This window comes from Epinephelus lanceolatus, chromosome 4 (genome assembly GCF_041903045.1).
Source record: "Epinephelus lanceolatus isolate andai-2023 chromosome 4, ASM4190304v1, whole genome shotgun sequence".
In the NCBI taxonomy this organism is placed as follows: domain Eukaryota; kingdom Metazoa; phylum Chordata; class Actinopteri; order Perciformes; family Serranidae; genus Epinephelus; species Epinephelus lanceolatus.
In genome coordinates, this window is record NC_135737.1 from 38,715,403 (window position 1) to 38,735,839 (window position 20,437).

Sequence of the window (20,437 nt, forward strand, 5' to 3'; positions counted from 1 at the left end):
CGCCTCTTCAAATTATAGCTATTATCTCTGAATAGCGTCGCCATTGTCTTAACCCCAGATAATGTCTGTTATCCGTGGCAGTCTGTCTTTATCTTTGTTTTCCTTCTCTTTTGCTCATTGTCATCTCTCTTAAACTGTGATTCTCTTTCCCTTACCTTCCTTTGTCTCTATTTCTCTACATCCTTTTTCTCTGTGTCCTGCCTTCTTTCTCCTCACTCTGTCCAGGCCACAGGTCCCTTCCTGCACATAGGGGCTCTTGCTGCGGTCACAGCGCTGTCTTGGATTGTGGCTGGACAAGTCGCCCGCGCAGAAAAAACAGGTACGCTCACTTCTGCAACGCAGAGGACAAGTTACCTGCCTTAAGCGTCTGCCGCGCACACATACACGCACGGGAAGAGTGGTGAATGATTAACACTGTGTAGACAGAGGCCAGGACCTCCACACAGGGTGTCGAAGATAACGAACATTCCTAAGGGCTCATGTGATGTTTTCCAACCAGGACACCTTGGATTGTTTTCTCCTTGAGTGCAGGAGTCTCTCTGGGGATAAGCAGCTCTTAGTGTGTAGTCTGACTCTCACTGCCATTGGTGTCTGTAGAATAGAGTTGAGAGTCAGTCACTTACGTACCAGTTCTATTGTCTTCTAAAGAAATTACACCCAGAGAGCAATATCACTTATATAAATGCACTCAGTCAGTGAATCATACAATTTCTTCAGAAGTAATCCTCTGAATCGATCTGAAGGTACGCTCACTTCGAAGAAGATTTTACTTCCAGTGGGTTGTATAACTGTCTGACTCCTCAATTTGGACAAGGCAGTTTGTACTGTGACAGACATTTAAATCTAAAAAAAAAGACCTCGGCTACATTTTATGATCAGTTTTTGGAAAGCCTTGATGAGGTGGAAAGGTCTAGGCCCATTTAAATGTCTCTGCTGTACTGCAGAGTGGAGTATGAATACCACAGAGGATGTGAGGGTGTGTTTGTATGTGTGGATGAAGGCTGTGAGTCTCCTGTGTGTAACAAGAGTTGTCTACTCAACCCCACCCCAGAGCTGACCTTGAAACAAATACATTCCCCTGTGTGTGTGCGTTTGTGTGTGCGTGCCCACACATCATCGCTCACTTACACTGAGGTAGATGCGGGGGAAAGTGTATCTCCTTGCCCCCGATGTCAATGTTGTTGGCCGCTGCACCGAGCCAACGGTACTGAACATTACCCACATTCACTGTAACTACTTACATCACACATCCTTGAAAGATGAGACAAGAAATTGCTCAGAAATGTTGTCATGGGTTTAAATCATAACAAGCCACATCTAAAATCGTCTGATCTAATTAAATAAGGGTATTTCCCTAACTTTCAAACTATTCCCTCAACCTCTAAAGATACATTCTCATCTGCTTTCTCCCAGTGTTCCAGGTGGTGGTCGTGCTGCTGTATCTCAGTGTGTTATTGGGACTCTACGTGGTGCCGCTTTACATCACCTCCCCTTGCATCATGGACCCCACCACCCTGAAGCAACGCCCTGATGTCATTGGCCACCAGGGAGCACCCATGGTGAGTCAGCTGACCTCTATCATGCAATCCAAATGTAGTAATGAAACAGGCCACTCAAAATAAATAGTATTACATGTGCTTTCACACTGCTGCGCAATTCTGGCTACTCTATATTGGCTTCACAGAGGGCCAAACAGCTCACATCGGCAGTGCTGATGACGCAGAGCCACTCAGGATATGAAGCTGTTAATCCAGAATGTCAACGACCACTTGATTCTGATTTAGAGAAGTGGGAGAAAAAACTGCGCTGTCCTTATAGATATTTATGCTCCTTGTTTTTCATTCATTTTTCCTCTCCTGTATTTCCCAGGACTATTCTAGTCCTTTAATGACCTTGTGGTCGCACGCCTGAAAATAGGCCTTAAACATAACCCAGTAAGGGGCCAAGCTCTCGCTGGCTGAAGTATGGCCAGGATATATTCTCTGATGGATTTTGTGTAGCTCTGCCTGGCAAAGAAAAAGAATTGGCAGCTTGTTGTGAATCGATTAGAGATTGCTTATGATCAGATTCACTGCTGTCGCTTTGGCTGTTTGCTGTTACTCCATCTTTCACAGATCTGATGTTCAACTCCACTATAGTGTTAAAAAGCCTGTTAGAGCCTGCTTGTGAGGTATGCATCAGATTTATGCACACCAAAGCACTTTTTTTTCCATTTCATATTTGATTTATGTGCTGGGATTAATGCTATTGCCTCTGAACGTTACCTGAAGAAGGATTCATGCCCTTGGCACCAAGTGTGGCTGTGGGGTATTACGCAACACTTGGAGGGAAAACGAACATGGATTCCTGGTTATTCATAACAGTTACTCACACGATCTAAAACACACCCTGCTTTTTTTGTGGTATTTTTCTAAAGCGATCGATCCTCACAGTGGAATCTAAAATTAGGAGTGGCTCTGCGAGGCTGTGAGAAACTCACAGTCACATGACTAGACTGTGTTTCCCAGAAGGACTCTGTATTGATTACAGCATCTTTCCTACCCTGCGTTTCCCAGTCATAAGCTTTACTCACGGGGTCTCACAGGAGGATGCTTTTCTAGTAAGTGATGTTTAACCTCTGGACTATTATTAGTCATAACCTTCACTTGAAAACTTGAAGAGTGGGAGAGCAATCCACAACACTGCCTATTTCATTTCACAACATTGCCTTTTGCTCAGAGGGATCAGTCTTTTTCCTCACACAGCTGTGATGCACTACATTGATGGTCATTCTTGACTTTTTAAAATACTCTACTTGATAGATGAACATATATTATTATCAATTAACATGTTGTCTGTGGGCTTCCAGTAAAGTCATTGTTACAGGACTACATGCAATGATTGTGTGTACATGTGTTTCCAGCTTGCACCTGAGAACACACTGTGGTCCTTCCAGCGAGCTCTGCAGATGAACGTCACCGGGTTGGAGGCTGACGTGGCTATCAGGTACACACACAAAAGCGCACGATCAATACAGCAGAGTGACAAAGCCAAACAAATGAAGGGTCATTTAGTCTCTGTCTATGTTCTGCCTCGCTGTTTGGTTTCCTTTCACACATTATGAAATCAGAGCTCCATATCACCAGTCACAACAAAAAACAAAAGTATGTTGTTATGTAAGTTTCATGTAAAAGGAAACAACAAAATAAACTCATATTTGGACTCCCAAGAGTCACAGGACTGCGGCTACAGTGATGCAACAGCAGATCAGGCTATGAGCAGGCAGTGAATAGAAGCCAGGCATCAACAATATAATGAGAGGTGACACGCTGCGTTCACAGAGACACACTTGGGAGGAGAAGGGAAGAGGTGCGGGGATGTTGGAGGGTGGAGACTATATGGCCATGGTATATGATGGATAGTCGGTATACATGTGTGCTCATGCATGTGTAGTGATGGAGGATGGGTGATTGTGTTGAGGTGGAGGAGTGTTGCTTTGCCGGTGCAGGGAGTGTGTTTGTGGGTCGGAGCTTTATGTTGTAGTAGAATGTGTTTTATGGTAATTGTAAATTACTGTTGAATATTAATTAGCTGCAGACTTTTTCTGCTGTAGTAGCAACTGCTTTGGCAGACTGTGTGTGTGTGTGTGTGTGTGTGTGTGTGCGCGCTCACTGTGCTCCCTGCACAGTCCTGAGAGAGGTGAATGGGTGTATGATTGGTGCAGCCTGCTGACAGGTAAGCTCCTGACTGTGCTGCGTAATTAGAGTTGATGACAGCCAGAGCGACAGTGAGACTCCACTCCTGCAGCAGATCTCACACACATACACATACACACACACACACACACACACACACAAACACACATACACATATTGTTTATGCACTACCTATGTATATATCCACATCGGAAAGGCATTGTTTTTCAGCAAAGAATTTGAAAAGCAAATATTGAGAAATGGGAGGGCTTTTTCTTTAGTCTTGGTTTTGTCTTGTTTCTACTAGATAACAAAAAAGAAAAGTCATTTGGTATTTAAATATTTAGCAGCAAAAAAACCCCACCTTATGACTTGGGCAAGCACTTGTTTGTGTTGTCCCTTTCTCTTTTGTTCTTGTTCGACATGATTTTATGTTTTTTGCCTCTTGCCTAATAACTATATAGTGTTATGATGAGAGCTTTTATTCCTCTACTGGGAATGAACTGAATATAAGATTACCTTTGGTGAGTCTTTCTGAGACCTTTTTGAGTGTAAACTGTTGCTCAGTTTCCAGACCACTGAGTGATAGTGGTTGTGAAACGTCGCTTTTCTATTTTATACATACATTTATACAGATACACGCTGTTGTATATAACTCTACACGCCCTTCTCTGTTCATCAGTGTGGATGGAGTGCCATTCCTGATGCGTGACCGCACCCTTCGGAGGACCACAGATGTAGCGAGGGTATTCCCAGGCAGACAAATGGAAGATGCTTCATCCTTCAACTGGACAGATCTGCAGCAGCTCAACGCAGGACAGTGGTTCCTTAAGGTAGTTCTCGGTTGCTAATGAAGCGGTTTCCGCTTGAAAGCGTGATGTTGTACAATTATGTGAGATAAAGGTCAGGAGCTTGTTGAGCTATGAGTACTCTGGTTTCATCTAAACACTGAGATCTAGTAATGCTTAAGAGATGCTCTCCTGTATGCAGAGTGGATCAAGGTCAACTAGTGCTTCAAAATGTTTTTTTGTTTAAACCTGCTTGAAGTACTAGTGGGCTAAACATGATGGAAACACACAGACTAACAAGCCACGTGAAAAGCTGCCTGTTCTGATACCGAATTATTCTTTCATATGATATTGCACTGTGTACAAGAATTGGAGAAATGACCTCCTCCATTGTTGTGTTCTTGTTTAACCATTAGCTGCAGATTATGTAAATGCATTAATCTTCATATTGTGCTACTAAGCAAGAGAATCAGTATAAATTTGGGGCAGATGCAGTGATGTAGATACATTGCTTTTTGTGCCCTGTGCTACTTTGCAGCGTTCCACTTTATTTCCTCTACAGTACCCTCCAGTCAAGCATTATTCTCTATATTTGTCTAGTTGCTCCAAAACTGCTGTGGCAAGCGTTTCTGCTTTTTTGCAGATTTTTTAATATATACACTCATTGTGTATTTTTAAGGGGGGCTTTAACACATACATACATACATGTGTTTGGATATATTTTTATTTTCTTATGAGGCTTCTATTTTCTGATATCTGGTTGCTGTGCAGAGACACTTGGCTGTGGTGGCTCTGCTATGTCAGTATTTGTTTGAATCTGCGGTCCCTCTCAGTCTCTCTTCATTGCATGTGAACACAGTGTGTCTAAGGACTGCATTCCAAGAAAAGCCCAGCTCCATCTGTGCATATTAATTATGACAATTCACTGTCATAGTCTGATTTCTATGTGCCCAAAGATGTCCTAATCCGTCCTGCTTGTGTAATAAAAACATTTGTCATTTTAACGACAGTGTATTTTCATCAGTAAAGTGAAGTGAAGCACATCATGGAAGACTCAAAAAGGAAGCATCTGATCTTCTGCGTGTGATTTGGCAAGGAGCGACGGAGCAGTGAAGCAAAAAAGGATGTAAAGGAAATGGGGGAAAATATTTCTTTCTTTCTTTCTTTCTTTTTTTTTGCTGTAGGCTTTGTCTAAACACTCTACATGAAATGGATGGATGTTTTTATTCCAATTAATCGTCAGGATTATGAACACATGTATATTTTTGTGCACATTTCCAAAACACAATTTAATCTCAAGGGGGAGCCGGTGGCAGCAATGCAGCAGTACAAGTATTTGGGCACTGTCTTAGGTGACAAGTTGAATTTTGATGTGAACACTGAGGGCGTCTGTATGAGGAGAGCGTCCCCTCTAAAGCTCAGTCTGCTATCTCAGACCCTCAATATCCCCTCCATGTTGAGTTTCAGATATTTCCATCAGGGCGGAGGTTTTGCCTCCCTAAATGTGGCACCAAGTGTTACAGATTGTCCTTTGTCCCGTCTGTGATTGCTTATCTTAACCAGCAGCGACCACTAACTGTCCGTGATTTACCCCTCAGTGTGTGATACTGGATTCTGTGTGTCATATATTGTACTGTTTGTTTTATTGTACTCATGACCACTGTCTGTATTTTAAATTGCCCCTCGGGGACATTAAAGCTTTACCTTACTTTACTTTATCTTACAAAGCAGCAGAAATATTATTACCATGTTGTAATTGTATTTTAAACCCTAAAACTAGTGATATTACAACCATGATAAGGACATCTGTGATCTACATCCTCATGCTGTTCTGTCCCTGTGTTTCAGGATGACCCCTTTTGGACGGTGCACTCCCTGTCCCAACATGAGAAGAATCTGATTGCCAACCAGAGTGTGTGCAGCCTGAAGCAGCTTCTAAAGCTGGCTTCCTATCATAACAGCACAGTGGTCTTCCGGCTAAGGAGGCCTCCTCCGGAGCACCCCTGCTACGACAGCTGGATCAATGATACACTGCAGGTTGTGCAGCAATCTGGGCTTCCTCAGAGCCTGGTAAGTATATAAGAGCTGAATGCTGAGAAACACCTAATCCACATTGTGTTTAGGTGTATCTCAGCAAAATGTATTCTGAACATATTTATGCAAATGAGTGGATAAAATGTGAATTAGATAAATATTTATCAGTTACTTTGCAAATATTTATCAGCCAACAATCCACATGACCCACTCTCTACATCGGCATAAATTACATTCACCGCACAGCACGAATCTAACAAGAAAATAGGTCACTTTTAAAGTCAGTTCTCCTGTTACTACTGTTACTTCCTGCAGCAATGAGGGCAAAAATAGATCACCAATGTGTTTTAAATGAGTATTCTCTGGTCTAGCTCAAATAAAAACACATATTTGGCATTTAAAAACGTTTTTCCCCCCGTTGGCCTGGCTGCCAGATAAATCCGTACAGTTATATGGGAATCACTGCACAATGTCACTGAGACGAGCGTAACTGTTTTCCTGTGTAGGTGATGTGGACTCCAGATGAACACAGAGCTCAGGTGAGACAGCTTGCGCCCGGTCTGATCCAGACCTCAGTGGAGAAACGGAGTCCTCAAAGTCTCCATCAGTACGGCATCAGCAGGCTGCTGCTCAGATACAACCAGGCCAGCACATGGGAAATCAGGTAGAAACACACACAAACCTGACAGGTTATCAGGCTGGCACCTTAACTCACTGATACATACTTAAAGACATGTCTGAATGTGTGATTGCTTTCAGAAACTTCTCCCAGAGCAACATCAACCTCACCCTTTACACCGTCAACGAGCCCTGGCTGTACTCGGTGCTCTGGTGCAGTGGGGTGTCTTCAGTCTCTTCAGAGGCCTCACATATCCTCAAAAAGGTGCCTTACCCCATCTGGCTCATGGTAAGGACGCATCACATACTGTTTGGCTTTTTCTTCTTCTTTGCGTCGAACTTCTCAGGTATCATTTTGCAAACAATGACCTCTTTCTTTCTGGCCTCCTTTCTGGATAAATTTTGAGTTTCTCTGCGTGGCTCAGCCTTGAAAAGATCTGCTTGGTAACAGATTTTTAAAATCAATCATAAAAAAACTTTCATAAACTGTCTAGAGGCTGAATATGTGCAGATGGTATGAGATGACAACCTGTCTCCTCTCCTTCAGCTGCATCTCCTCCGCATAACTTAACTTGATTTTAACAGGTGATACCAACAAGGGAGCCTGGCTTTCAACTGAACTCATCAAGTCTGTTTATTTCCTGCACTGAGCATGTCATCCTCATATTTCTCTACACTCATACAAGGTCCCTGAACATTAGAAAGCGAGCATCATCACTGTAGTGTATCCTGTAGTGCGTGACTCATGCTTCTCTAGTGCAGTCATCTCCTGAAACCTCTCAACATGGGTAGCACCCACACTGTGCTTCTCTGGTATCATTTCACGCGCCTCGTCTGTGCCGCGTGCCAGCCTGGTCTCCCCGTCTGTAGCACCATACGGGAACTCTGTGTGACAACATGTGGACGTGACCTTGGCCCCCTGCTGTGGTTCAGGGAGAGTTTAAGCTGCCGGGGCATCTGCAGTGTCAACTGTGAATCTAAATCAAGTCTGACATTGGATGTTGATAAAGCCAATGGAAGTGAATATTTATCCTCAAGACATCTGTTTTTTGCAGGTCTTCTTCTTATGTTACATACATGACATTGTCAGGGATTGTGTTCAAGTGCATGGCCTTATAATACATCTTCACAACAATGCCCATCTTTAAGAACTGTGCATTTACCACATTTCCCTGTTCAATACTTCTTGTGGATTTATTCAAAAAGAGAAGTGTGTGTTTCCTACTCGCATATTAGGTTGTGTTGTTGACGCATAGCACCACCTAGTGGCGGATTCTGCCAGTAACATGTGCATGTGTGTTTCCAGAGACCAGATGAATACTGCCTGATGTGGGTGTCTGTGGACCTCATCTCTTTTGCTGTAGTCATAGGAGTATTCATTTTCCAGAAGTAAGTACAGCCACTCGATGATATAACTGTAGTCAGGTTATTACAGTGAGTCCTTACCTAAGAGTTTTCTGTCTATTTTTCTGCTGGTGTATGACAAGGAAAGTAAACACTGATGATATTTTGTTTAGTGTGTCTCTCCTGTTGTGCCCTTTTACACATGTGGAGTACACACCACTAATTACTGCTAATTAACAAGCTCGACACTTTAACATCATTAACCGCTCATACATATTTGCTGTTCTCTTATGTTTTGATTACTGTTTTTAATTATTTAGCCGATCAGTGGAAGGTTGGAAAGGGCACACCGTTGTTATTTATGTGTTAAGTGATTTTATAAGCTGTTATGATGTATTTTTTCTCCCCTTGCACCTCTGTGTGGCGACAGAGAAGATGTACTTTGTATTAGCATGTCTTCTGTTGCCTAAAATGTGTAAACCATTCACACCCCTCCAGTATTTCCTCTCTCTGTCCGAGGGATTGGTTTTGTTTGACAGATGGCCTGTCCTCATGTCGTCTCTGGGATGGAGGGCAGTGATCTTTTTCCTTTTTTTTTTTTTTTTTTTTTTGGAATGGTCCAGTGCGGGTTCGCTCTGCTTAGCCGAGCTCTTCAGTAGCTTCTGCTGGCTTCTAAACTGACCTCTCTTTTCTCCCGCCTTCTTTTGTCCTTTTTTGTCCTTCCGCTCTTCCTCGTCCTCTCTCCTCTGCCTGATGTGCATGCTCTTCTCCTCCTCTGCTGCATTCTGGCATCTTCTCTCAGCTATCACATGATCAGGTAACTGGGTCACCTCTTCTGACCCAAAGTCTTCTCTCCTTTCACCGTCTTTCTGTCTTTCACTATCTTTATCCATCGTTCTTTTGTTTGACGCATTCTTCTGCCCTCTCTCTGTCCTTTTTCCCATTCTTTCTCTCTTTTGTTGCGCTCTTTATTATGACATCAAACTCCATCAGATTTTTCTCTCCACCTAAACGTCCATTGTCTTTCTATATTTATTTTCTCTTTCACCTCTCTCTATCTCACCTGAATCGTTGTACTGCACTGCTGCCACTTTCCTCTAGGGAGGAGCTCACGTCTTTATCCCTGCGGGCTAAATAAAATGAATGCTTTCCACCCACACAGCAAAAAAAATCCACATCAATAAGTCACCAATTAGATTTTAAATTTATTATCCACCTTAAGACTAAACGTCCAAACTGAAGCACGGATATGCATTCATCAGGGGAAGTGCCGCAGGACTGGCTTTTATTGATGCTGACGAACTAAAAGCTTGCTTGTTTGCATTTCTGTTTCTAAATGCCTCTGTGCATTAGTCGCAGTACATGAGACTAATGAAACTAATAGAAACAGAGGCTGTTTTCATTAGAGCAAGGATGCAGTTTTCACATAAGGGGAATGGATCCTCGGCCTTGATCGATACACAAAGCTAAGTCGAGGGAGAGATCCGCTGTGGAGCTAACAAATGTTAATTAAATGAACACATTATAGAGCAAAATGTTATGTATTAAATCGTATTTATCAATAGTTAATTCAGAAGATATTTTTAATAGGTGGCTGCAGGTTGGAAATAAAATTAGCTTCCGTTAGTTCTATTAAAAAAAACATTATTTGCATTTCTGCAAACGTGTTATAATTAGCACACACTGTTATCATGTTATGACTGATAATGTGTTACCACTTTCTATCAAGGCACCCTTTATAAAGCTGTAACCATTAGCTGTTTTCTTTTAATGGATAAATGGAACTGAAAATGACAGCAGAGGATATGGACGTAAATCCATAAATTGGCACATTATTCTGTATTTATTAATAGATTGCCTTATATTACTTTCACATATGTGGTACTATAGAATAAACACCTGCCACTGGGATTGTTAACAACCTGGCAATAAAAAGTTTTTTCACTAATAGTTTAGTTTAGCTTATGTAAGAAGGGACAGTGCAAATTAATAATTGCACATAGTATAAAAATGCCAGTATTAGTCAAAAGGGTATTTTCCATCTGTCGTCCCTGTAGGCCAAGATGTTACATAAGGAGACCTGAAATACAACAAAGCACAAAAAACAAGCAAAAAAACAGAATAAGAAACAAACAAACAAACAAATTTAAAAAAAAACACAGGAAAAAAAAAGAAAACGGTGCATACGGTTTAAAAGAAATGATTTTAACACGATTTTTTAGTGACAAGAATGTTATAATCATGAAATGTGTGATTCAGTGCTGAAACTTAATGGCTCATAAATTATTTATAACCAATCAGGAAATGTTTTATTAAACATTAACAAAGCCGTTAGTTACAACATAAACACTTAATATAGGGTGCCTTATCAGAAAGTGGTACCACCTCAATAATAAAGGATTGTCCAGGGCAAATAAAAATGCTAAGCCGGGCTAGTAAATCCAGCAACCTAAAAAGAATTATACAGTAGTTTTTTTCCGGAGCTGATGATGGAAGTAGTTAAGGAGTGAGACACTTCATTCTCATCTCTGCTGAGAATTGCACATGGACTCAGGCGCTCAAGAAAATGGTAGCAGGTAAAGACAAAGTTTATGAGCTGAATTTTAATTACCCTGGAAACTGGAGTTAAGTTGGGTGGCATTAGTGTATGGGGGCAAAACTCCAACTATGTATTGTGGAGTTTCATTTTTCAAGACATTTAGCTGTAGTCTTCTTTTTAAATATTTGATAACCCCTAATGAATACAACACTTTGTATAAGGGCGAGTAAACTATGACTTCAGGCAGGTAGAATTCTGACCCAATTGCCTGACCTGAACGCCGTATTTTAGTGCTCATCTTAAAACTCTGTACAATATACACTTCAGTGTGATAGGAAGCAAATGTGTTGTTCTGTGGCAGCCTAAACTGAACTCCACATGCTGCAATTATATAGACCAGCTTCATATAAATTGGAGGGTAAATCTCCTTTAAACCAAATCATCACATCTCACAAACAATTCAGGAATGAGTTTGCTGTAAAGAGAACTAATTAAACAGACTTGTTTCTATTAAAACAGAGTCAGGTGTGTACACTTACTCCATAACTGCTTCTAAAAATGTAGATATTATCCCAGTATCGACCATAACGTGACCCTGAGGTGCACATTGCAAGCAGAGGCAGCAGTATTTATTGATATCGTTACTGTGTTGAAGATCTCTGACCTATCATGTGACCCCGCAGGTATCGGATGAGCGGTATGCGCAGCTATAACCCTGAGCAGATCATGCTGAGCGCCGCAGTCAGGAGGTCCAGCAGAGACCTCAACGTCATGAAGGAGAAACTTATCTTCTCTGGTAAGACCCTCACACTGAGATGAGAGGGACATGTATATGTTTGTCACTCCTGGATGTTTTGTAGTGTGTTGTTGGGCTCCTGCACTCAGACATTAATTCCTCTATTTGGACTTTACATTTTAATTTGCTGATTTACAAAAAGTCTGAAATGAGGAATTGGCGTTTTGAGTTTCAGGTGCCCACCCAGCATGTCACTGCATCCCCGCATGTATCTATCTTGAGTGTCTGTGAATGTTCTTGCACCTTCTCTTCCTCTTCCTACTCTTCCTCTCTTCCCTGTTGAAGGTCAACCCCAGTAGCAGCCTGTGTGATGTGCACCACCTCTTGTCCATGCTACCACCTCCTCCACCAGCAGTGACTTCTTCCTTTATTCCATGCATCCATTACCTGCCACTTCTCTGCCTACTATGCCCTCTCCCCTTCATCCATCCATCCATCCATCCACTCATCCCTTCATGCACCAAACCTCCCCACTACCCTCCCACTGGAGACACCGACATGTGTAGGGGAGCTTATAGACGCCCCAGTCTGTCTAGACAGCCTCTAGTGCTGGGGGTCAAAGGTGAGTCATACCAGTGGCAGCAGTTTAACTCAAGTCAACTTTATTTATATAGCACCTTTTATACAAACAAGCAGCCCCAAGCAAACCAACCAAAACAGAACAAATTAGCAAAAAAGATGATTGAAACCCCATAGAATAAAAAGAGAGTAAATGAATAAATAAAATGGAATAAAAATGATCAGGAGAGGAAAAAAAGGGTAAAAACCAATGGTTAAAACTTCAAAATCAAGACTGCAATGTTACTCCACATTAAAAACCAGATTTAAAAGGTAGGTCTTTAATTTACGTTTAAAAATACCGAGAGCAGAGGTCGCTAATTCCACAGTTTAGGGGTGTAAAAACAGAAAGCGCTCTCACCAGTACTTTTATCAGACACACGAGGAACATTTAAAAGTAAAGCAGTGGAGGACCTTAGTGATCTGGCAGGAACATAAAATTATAGAAGGTCATTTAAAGCTTTATAAACAAATTAAAATAACTTTAAAATTAATTCTAAAAGATACAGTAATGACTTCAGCAGTTGGGTAATGTGATCCATTTTCCATATTTTAGTCAACACTCCGGCTGCAGCATTCTGGACTAACTGTAGTTTTCTTATTGACTTTTTGGGTAGTCAGGTGAAAAGGGAATTGTAGTATTCTGAACGGCTGGTAATAAAAGCATGAGTGGGTATTTCGGTATCTTTCTGGGTTAAAAAAGGATGTTTTGATGACCCTGTTAAAATGAGAATTCAAATTTAAATCAGAGTCTAAAACCACTCCCAAGTTACTAATATTAGTTTTAGTGTGGTTGCTAAGGCCACAAGTGCAGAGAGAGTGCAGTTTTTCTCTTGCTGCTTTTTGTCTAATTAAAAGATTGTCAGTTTAAGGCTATTCCATTCAATTTTGCCCTCAGTAACTCCTTGTCATCTTTTTTAACCAAAACTGAGTGTGAACTGTCTTGTGAAAGTGAATGTCATCACACGGTACACTGACTTCTTTTTCCTTTGGCGCCCTCCAGAGGTGGGTAATGGAGTTGGCAGTGCTGAGGAGCTGTACGTGGACAATGGCTACGACTACTACACCAATCAGGGCATCAGCCAGTGATTGGGACTCTGTGTGAATCTGCTGTAGCGAGACGGAGACGACTAAGCTCTCAGTGTTTACATCATTCCTGTTCCAGTCGGTGTGAAGTCTGATCTCCTCCTTTGTCCTACTGATAACCCGACAGACTGCTGTATCTGATGGAGAAAACAACCACCCAGTTGCTTTATGTACATTCTGTAAATACTTTTGTTTCTTGCTTGTCAGACATACTGTATATCACACAGAACTACACGCACTTTTTATTGATGGGATCCGCCAAATCTGTGGCCGCCTCCTCTCACATCTAGATGTCAGAGAGTCACCGACGCCCGCTTCTTTTTAAAGATGTGTTTCCAGATTCTTTATTATTTTAAGCTAAATTTCCAAAGCAGTTCCTTGTTTCCAAACCACTGTACATGATACTTCTCATAGCAGATGAAATTATTTTTAGCGAGGCTTTATGGCAGCATGAGACTAAACGCTAACGGCTCATTATGCTCTTGCCTTCTGTCAGCACTCCACTGTGCTGTTGTTCATAATAGTACTAGCATTAATATTTATATTTAAAGAGAAAAACAAAAAAAACATGAACAAGCTGTTTACAGAAGTCCTGCCTTCTCCTCCAAGTGAAATATTCACATGGTGTATGTAAGATAATTATTTTGATAGAGGCTGAATGCCCCTGCGGCCCCGCCCTCCTTCTGACCAGTGCATGTAACCGTAATGACCATATCAACTGATGTATGTGAGCTGTGCTCCCAGTGCACCAGAAGAACTGGTGGAAATGGTTTGGGGGTAAAGACTTGTGCTGTCTTTTTATGGTAAATGTGAATGTGTTTGGATTTTTTTTTTTTTTTTTTTTTTTAAAGATGTGAACGGTGTATTGTGTGTATATTGGCTGGGTATACATTTTTTACCCCGTGTGCAGTGCTATGTTGAGTTCATTGTATATAAAAGGTGAACCAGTGTGTGAGATGCTGCAGCCAGCCAAGCATTACATTTGAACGACATGACAGTGATGAATTATTACAATAGCAATAGCCCGGTCACGACGGAAGTCACTACACACCCTCTGTATTACAGTAACGTCGGTGGTGTTTTAGTGTTGACTGATGACATGCATCTAAGTGTTGGCTGCTGGTGTAAACCTGACTGCTGTAAGGTAAATGAAGTGGGTGCTAAATGTGAAAATAAAGCTCTGAGATAATTGAAGGGAAGCTACAGGTATCACAACAGGGTCAAGAAGTGGATTGCCTTTTGTGTTTCTATTTTTTTCTTTGGGTGTTACTGTGCCTCAGAAGTAAACATTAAAAAAAATCTTCGTTTTATATTTGAGGTTTGTTCTGTTAATTCATTGTATTTCTTCCAAGATGAACAATATTGAATCAAAGGAAAAATAATCTTCTGGTTAAACATTGGTGAAGTGCTCTCCTCATTCTTCAATAGCAGCATCTTTCATAACACCTGAAGGATACATGTGATAAATGTGAAGTGCTTTGTGTGTGCTCAGGAATACAGGACTCAAAATAAACAGTGAAGAAGGTGAGAAATTGAATTTTAATTGGCTGAAATTCAGGTCGTTACAGTTCAACTTCTCAATTTTCAGATGGCGGGACTCTGACAGTGAGTAAAACATGTTATACAAAAATAGATCCAAGTCTCATAATTGTTTTCTCCCTATTTCATTAGGGACCAATAAATGATTTGTACAGTATCAAAGGCAAACAGCACAGCCTCGCATACTTCAAACTTTAGTAAAGTCTCTTTTACATTAACAGTTCCAACATGAGAAATATAACATTTGAAAAACAAAAGTAAGTGACATAAACACACTTTCTCATGAATGACATTTGGCAAACTGTAATACTATTTTAAAGGAATGTAGGTAACTTCCTGGTTGAAAAAGGGTTATTGGACCATGTGAACTTCAGAGTTCTGGGCGTCATGTTTTCTAAATCAGACATGGAAATCATCTTTCATTCTGGATGTACAGAACCAGCCTGCTGTCCACCAGAATAAGAGCAAATTAAATGCTAAATTATTAACCAAAACTGTCAAAATTAAGGCGCTCTGACAACCACAAACCATCGGGTGCATCAAACATCCTAAATGCGACCAACACATTTCTCAAAATCAAAATACACAAGGCACCAGTAAGCATTGCTTTACTCCAGAGTTGACCACCTCTACCTGCGGCAGCAAAAGCAGGCTGATGTGCGTAACCTCTCTACGCAGCACAAATATTGTGACACTGTAAGTCAGCACAAGTCACTGCCATTTAAATAAAGCGCGCACTATTGCACAAAAAAGCGAAGTTGGCCAACAAGTGGAAGTCCTCAAAGTGCAGCACTAAGCTCCTCTTTTACTCTCTGAGGCAATAAAATGCATTCAAAGGGAGGGGAGGTGCTAATGATGTGAGGTTTTACAGCACTGTGTTAACATTAAGGCTTTATCCAATGTGCACCTTCATCTATTAGCTGGCGACTTCGCACCCCACCAGAACAACCTATCTATGAGGTGAGCAGTCAATATTGCAGTGTATTTGTATGAAATAAAATGTGCGTACATACGTCTTTACATTGAGCTCTCTCTTTGTCCAAGTGGACATAAAATCCTCTTTGGGACACCATGCAGAGCACTACAGGGACCTGAACCAGGGTCTCTAATGGAACCACTAGCTTGCAGCAGGTCATCTCTAAACTTCTACCCAAACAATATAGCAGCTTTCTGAACAGGCACAGGTGTTGACCTGCAATGGAAAGATGTAAAAGTACATTAAAGGCCTGCAAAAAACACACACATACTCTTACTCACACATACAGTTAATGGAAATAAATAAATAAATAGCTAAAGATGTACTGGCTAGTCTGTAAGTCCTTCAAAAGGTTGTTCCCTGAATTGAACACCATTACAGTATCTACCATGAGTAAGCGCCGTCAACGAAGCTGAATTAATCAGTAGATACATGAGAGGATTTAGCTTCCTAAGAAGCTCCTCCTTCACATTTTATCAGTATCTTGCTGTGTTACGTCTGCTGAAGGTCCGTGTGCAACAACAGAAGCTGTCGCTTTAAAAATTTTAACAGGGCATATACTTCTGCAGATGTTATCAGTTAATTTCTGTCGACGAGGAATGTTGCAATGTATGTAAAAAGCACATACTGTTCTGCTACCACTGCCTTTCACAAACAAGGAAACAGAAGATGAGTTGAAAAACCTGAGTACCATGTCTTCATTCAGGCGACAGTGTCTTTTATAGGTCATTTTTCTCACTTCAGCAGATTTATAATTATGCACGTAAAAGAAGCATGAACAAGATGGGATGAGTGGAAAGTCTCTGAGGCATTCCTTTGATCTCAATAAATAATAATAATGAAGATTAGCTGAAGTTCGTCTTGCGCAGGTGTCTGTTGGGGATTTCTATGGCGCTCACTTGTAAAGGCCAGGAGCCGCCCATGATGCCGGCCTGAATGGCCACGCCGGTAACCACAGCCAAGTCAGGGTCTACTGACGTGTTGGGCTCCTTCCCAAAGTACTCGCTGATCAGCCTCCTGATCCGCGGTATCCTGGTGGACCCTCCAACCAGAACGATCTCATCCACGTCTTCCTTCTCCAGGTGGCCCTCACTTAACACGGTCTCAACAGGAGCCAGAATTTTCTGGAAAAGGTCCTCGTTGAGCTCCTCAAACAGCTCGCGAGTGATTGTGGCCTGGAAAAGAACCGGAGTTGAGCCTTCAGGTGACTCAGAACTGTCATGGGTGTGAAGGTGCAGGGGCACCCTCATGGTGACACTGGGTTGAAGGGTAAGGTTGAGCTTGGCGGCTTCCACAGCCTGTCGGAGATGATGGATGTCCTCTTTGAGAGTGGGTGGGACACCAAACTCCTGTCGGACTCTCTCGGTGGTGTACTGGAGCAACCTCTGGCTGAAATCTTGACCTCCCAGCTTGTTATTCCCTGCCAAAACACACAGTTCATTTAAGATAAGGCCACTGTTCACGTCAGCAACAATGCCTCTGATATAGTTTCAGAATAAAGATACGAAAATTAAATCACGTTATTTAGACACACACTCTTTCTGTGAAACAGATTAACTAGATGAATCCAGGTAAAAGTCCTGACCCCATATTATTTTCAACTGTTGAATCCACTTCAATCATGAAGAGGAGAGCACAGAATTAAATATTTTAAGCCTTTAACTGGGACATAAACTCTGCAGCAAAAGATAAAGCTCCTTATACAGACAGCGGTGTGTTCGTGTCACCTCCTATCTCTTATTACTGAAGCAGTGAACACACTTTACCTGCCATGGCTCTGGTGAGGAACATGCCTCCCTGTTTGTTGAGCAGGGAAACATCCAGAGTTCCACCCCCGAGGTCGACCACCAGCACATTGAACACATCCACCTTGTGCAGGCCGTAGGCCATGGCTGCAGCTGTGGGCTCGTTGATCACACGCAGGATCTCCAGACCTGCAAGACAAAGGAAAGAATGTACACCTTATACTGAGTATTTCAGTTGAATGCTGCTTTTAATTAATTTTGCATGTTTTATTTGAGTGCTGTTTTTATTTCACCTTGCATGTTGTTTACGTGTGCTGTGTTTTATTCTTTTTAGCATGTTTTTACGTGTGAACTGTGCAGTGGCAGAGACACAACCCCTCCAGTCCCTGATTACAGGGTGAGCATCAGGTGTGCTAGGCGACACACCAGCTAAACAGTTTGTTGGAGACGGTGTGGTGGACAGAGACACAGAGACAAAGAGACAAAGAGCGGGGCAGGAGAGGCAGTGTGCGGTCCACAGTGTTTTTTAAAAAAGAAGCAGCCAGGGAGGAATCAAGGCAGCGGGGCCTCAGAGACTCAGCCAAGTCATCAAGGAGCAACGTGGTGGCTACGGAGCAGCCAGTGTCTGCCAACACAGTTTACCTCGGGCCTGGGTTGGCATTTGGACAGCTGCCACCGAGGAAAACCGTGAGTATATCTCAACATAACTGAACGGCGGACACAGATGCAGACCAGAGAAAGAGCTCGAGCTATAGCTAGGGGTAGCTAACGCATTGAGGAACACGCTACTGGTTGTATCTCTGCTCCTCCTCAGTTCGGACGGGTTGGTGAGCCCGGCAGCTAGCGTGGAAGAGGAGCGGAGTACATTGGAGCAGCAGTAGATGTGGATACAGTGTACGGGAGAGGAACCGCTGGGCTGGACTTGGACTTTTTGATGGGCTGCATCCCCGCTGCAAAGTGACCTTTCACTTTTTAGTATTTTTCAGTATTCAGTACTGTTTATCTGGGTGGTGCCATCCCTTGGTCTTTGACTGTAATAAATTTGGTTTTAATTGAATATACTCCTGTTTGGTTTTTAAATTCTGCTCCCCTGATTTTAAAGAACCTGTGTGCTTTTTAAGAGTCCTAGGCCCTGAGCAATTCCTAGGTGGCATTGTCAGCTCTTTTTTAACAAAAACATTTTTTAAAGGGCAGCCCTCTTAACAGAGGCTGGGCCAGGCCACAAATGCAGTGTGCACTTGAGAACTGTTTGATGCCTTTGGATAAGAAAAGCTGTTATACATCTTAGCTGAAATATATCCAAATGTATCAAACTTCTGAAACTGTCTGGTGTGCTTCTGTGTCAAATGACCCTCTGGCACTTTCAACTTCAAGGCAAAATAATCACAGTACTGACCAGCAAGGTTAGCAGCCCTGACAGTGTAGTTCCTCTGTCTTTCGTCAAACTCTGCGGGCACAGATATGACAGCCTTCTCGATGAGCACACCAAGCTGTCGCTCGGCCATCCTCCTCATCTTGAGCAGCAGCCTGGAGCCGATGAACTCCGGGCTTACAGTGAAGGAATGGTTGGTGGAGATGAGAAACTCTGCACTTCCATTATTGTTAATCACCTGGGAGAGGGACAAAGAAACAGTGTAAGTGAGGATGGAGAGAGGACAAAACTGAGAGCAAATCTCAACACTATTTGGTCAAAATTTTCACCATTAAGTGAAAAATAAACTACAGATTAGCTCAATTAATTCCTACCCTAAACATATGGTAGCCCTTATTCTGGGTATATCCGAGTCTGGGCAGTCTAAACGATGGCTCTGAGTGACGCATGATGCAAGACACCACCTGCTGCTGATGTGTCAACCAGTACGCTTGACTGACTCCTGAAAACACAACTGATCCACCGCAGAAATCACAGTCAGCCAGTTAAACCAACACCATCACCACCCACCTTAAACGGGTACCGAGCACTCTCCTGATCCAGGACTTCCGGCTCAAATATCTTCCCGATAAACCTCTTAGCATCGTAGATGGTGCTTTGAGGGTTGCTGTCAGCCAGGTCCACGGCTTCATGTCCAGCCAACACAGCTGTGGTGGTGAATGAGACGGCGCTGGGGATGCTCTTCCTCCCCTCTTCATCCGCCATCACCTCAACCTCCCCGGTGCCCGGGTGGAAGACGCCAACAGAGCAGAAGGTGGTGCCCAGATCCAGGCCGATCACCTTCGGTTTGGGGGGTGGGAGGTACTGTTGGCCCAGATAGCCGGCTAGAAACAGGGCCAGGATCACCGAACCTGTGGCATGGTGATAACACGCGTATTACCTGTTAGCTCAAGTGTTAGCATCAAGACACCAGTTAATTACCGGAAACATAACAACTGTCATTCAACTTACCAATCATAGAAATTTCTCCGGACATCGTCACACACTGTTGCGAAGTCAGCTACCGCTTAAAATCCCAAAATGTCCGTCAAATGGCTCAAGTTGCGGTGAGACGATGTCTTCCTTTGACAAGTGGATGATGCGACATAGGAGTTTTTCAGACTACCAACAAAATACACGTCAACGTTGCTTGGCTCCCTGTGTATGCTGGGTAATGTAGTCAAGGAATACGCCATTTACGCCACGGATAGCGTAGCAAACGTTAGCCATGTACTACAATTCCCATCAGTGCTGGTGACGTGTAACGTAAACGAAAGTTTCGTGACGTTTCTGTGTTCTCAGCCAATCAGGCAGAGCCAGGACACATTT

At 42.5% G+C, this 20,437-nt stretch overlaps 2 protein-coding genes across 5 annotated transcripts in view; one reads left to right on the forward strand and one right to left on the reverse strand.

Annotated features, from left to right (window-relative positions):
• Positions 1–14,747, forward strand: part of gdpd5b (glycerophosphodiester phosphodiesterase domain containing 5b) — a 49,993-nt gene extending 35,246 nt beyond the window's left edge. Inside the window, exons 7-18 of one of the 4 annotated variants that reach the window (XR_004501857.2) lie at positions 226–319; positions 1,414–1,559; positions 2,903–2,985; positions 4,357–4,507; positions 6,311–6,532; positions 7,003–7,160; positions 7,256–7,403; positions 8,421–8,503; positions 9,261–9,275; positions 11,681–11,793; positions 12,079–12,355; positions 13,355–14,747. Coding sequence is in view for 2 of the 4 variants with exons in the window: in XM_033630990.2 (XP_033486881.1) it covers positions 226–319; positions 1,414–1,559; positions 2,903–2,985; positions 4,357–4,507; positions 6,311–6,532; positions 7,003–7,160; positions 7,256–7,403; positions 8,421–8,503; positions 9,261–9,275; positions 11,681–11,793; positions 13,355–13,440 (1,299 nt within the window). In the remaining 2 variants the exon portion in view is untranslated. The remainder of the gene's footprint in view (positions 1–225; positions 320–1,413; positions 1,560–2,902; positions 2,986–4,356; positions 4,508–6,310; positions 6,533–7,002; positions 7,161–7,255; positions 7,404–8,420; positions 8,504–9,260; positions 9,276–11,680; positions 11,794–12,078; positions 12,356–13,354) is intronic. The other 3 variants (XR_004501858.2, XM_033630990.2, XM_033630991.2) reach the window with 3 other exon arrangements.
• A 210-nt stretch (positions 14,748–14,957) lies between these two features.
• hspa13 (heat shock protein 70 family, member 13) lies at positions 14,958–20,248 on the reverse strand. Its single transcript, XM_033630992.2, has 5 exons — positions 20,081–20,248; positions 19,640–19,980; positions 19,094–19,307; positions 17,719–17,886; positions 14,958–17,372 (listed from the first exon to the last, which is right to left on the reverse strand). Exons 1-5 carry the CDS (start codon positions 20,103–20,105, stop codon positions 16,798–16,800), a joined length of 1,323 nt encoding a protein of 440 aa, XP_033486883.1. The 5' UTR covers positions 20,106–20,248; the 3' UTR covers positions 14,958–16,797.
• Positions 20,249–20,437: the final 189 nt, after the last annotated feature.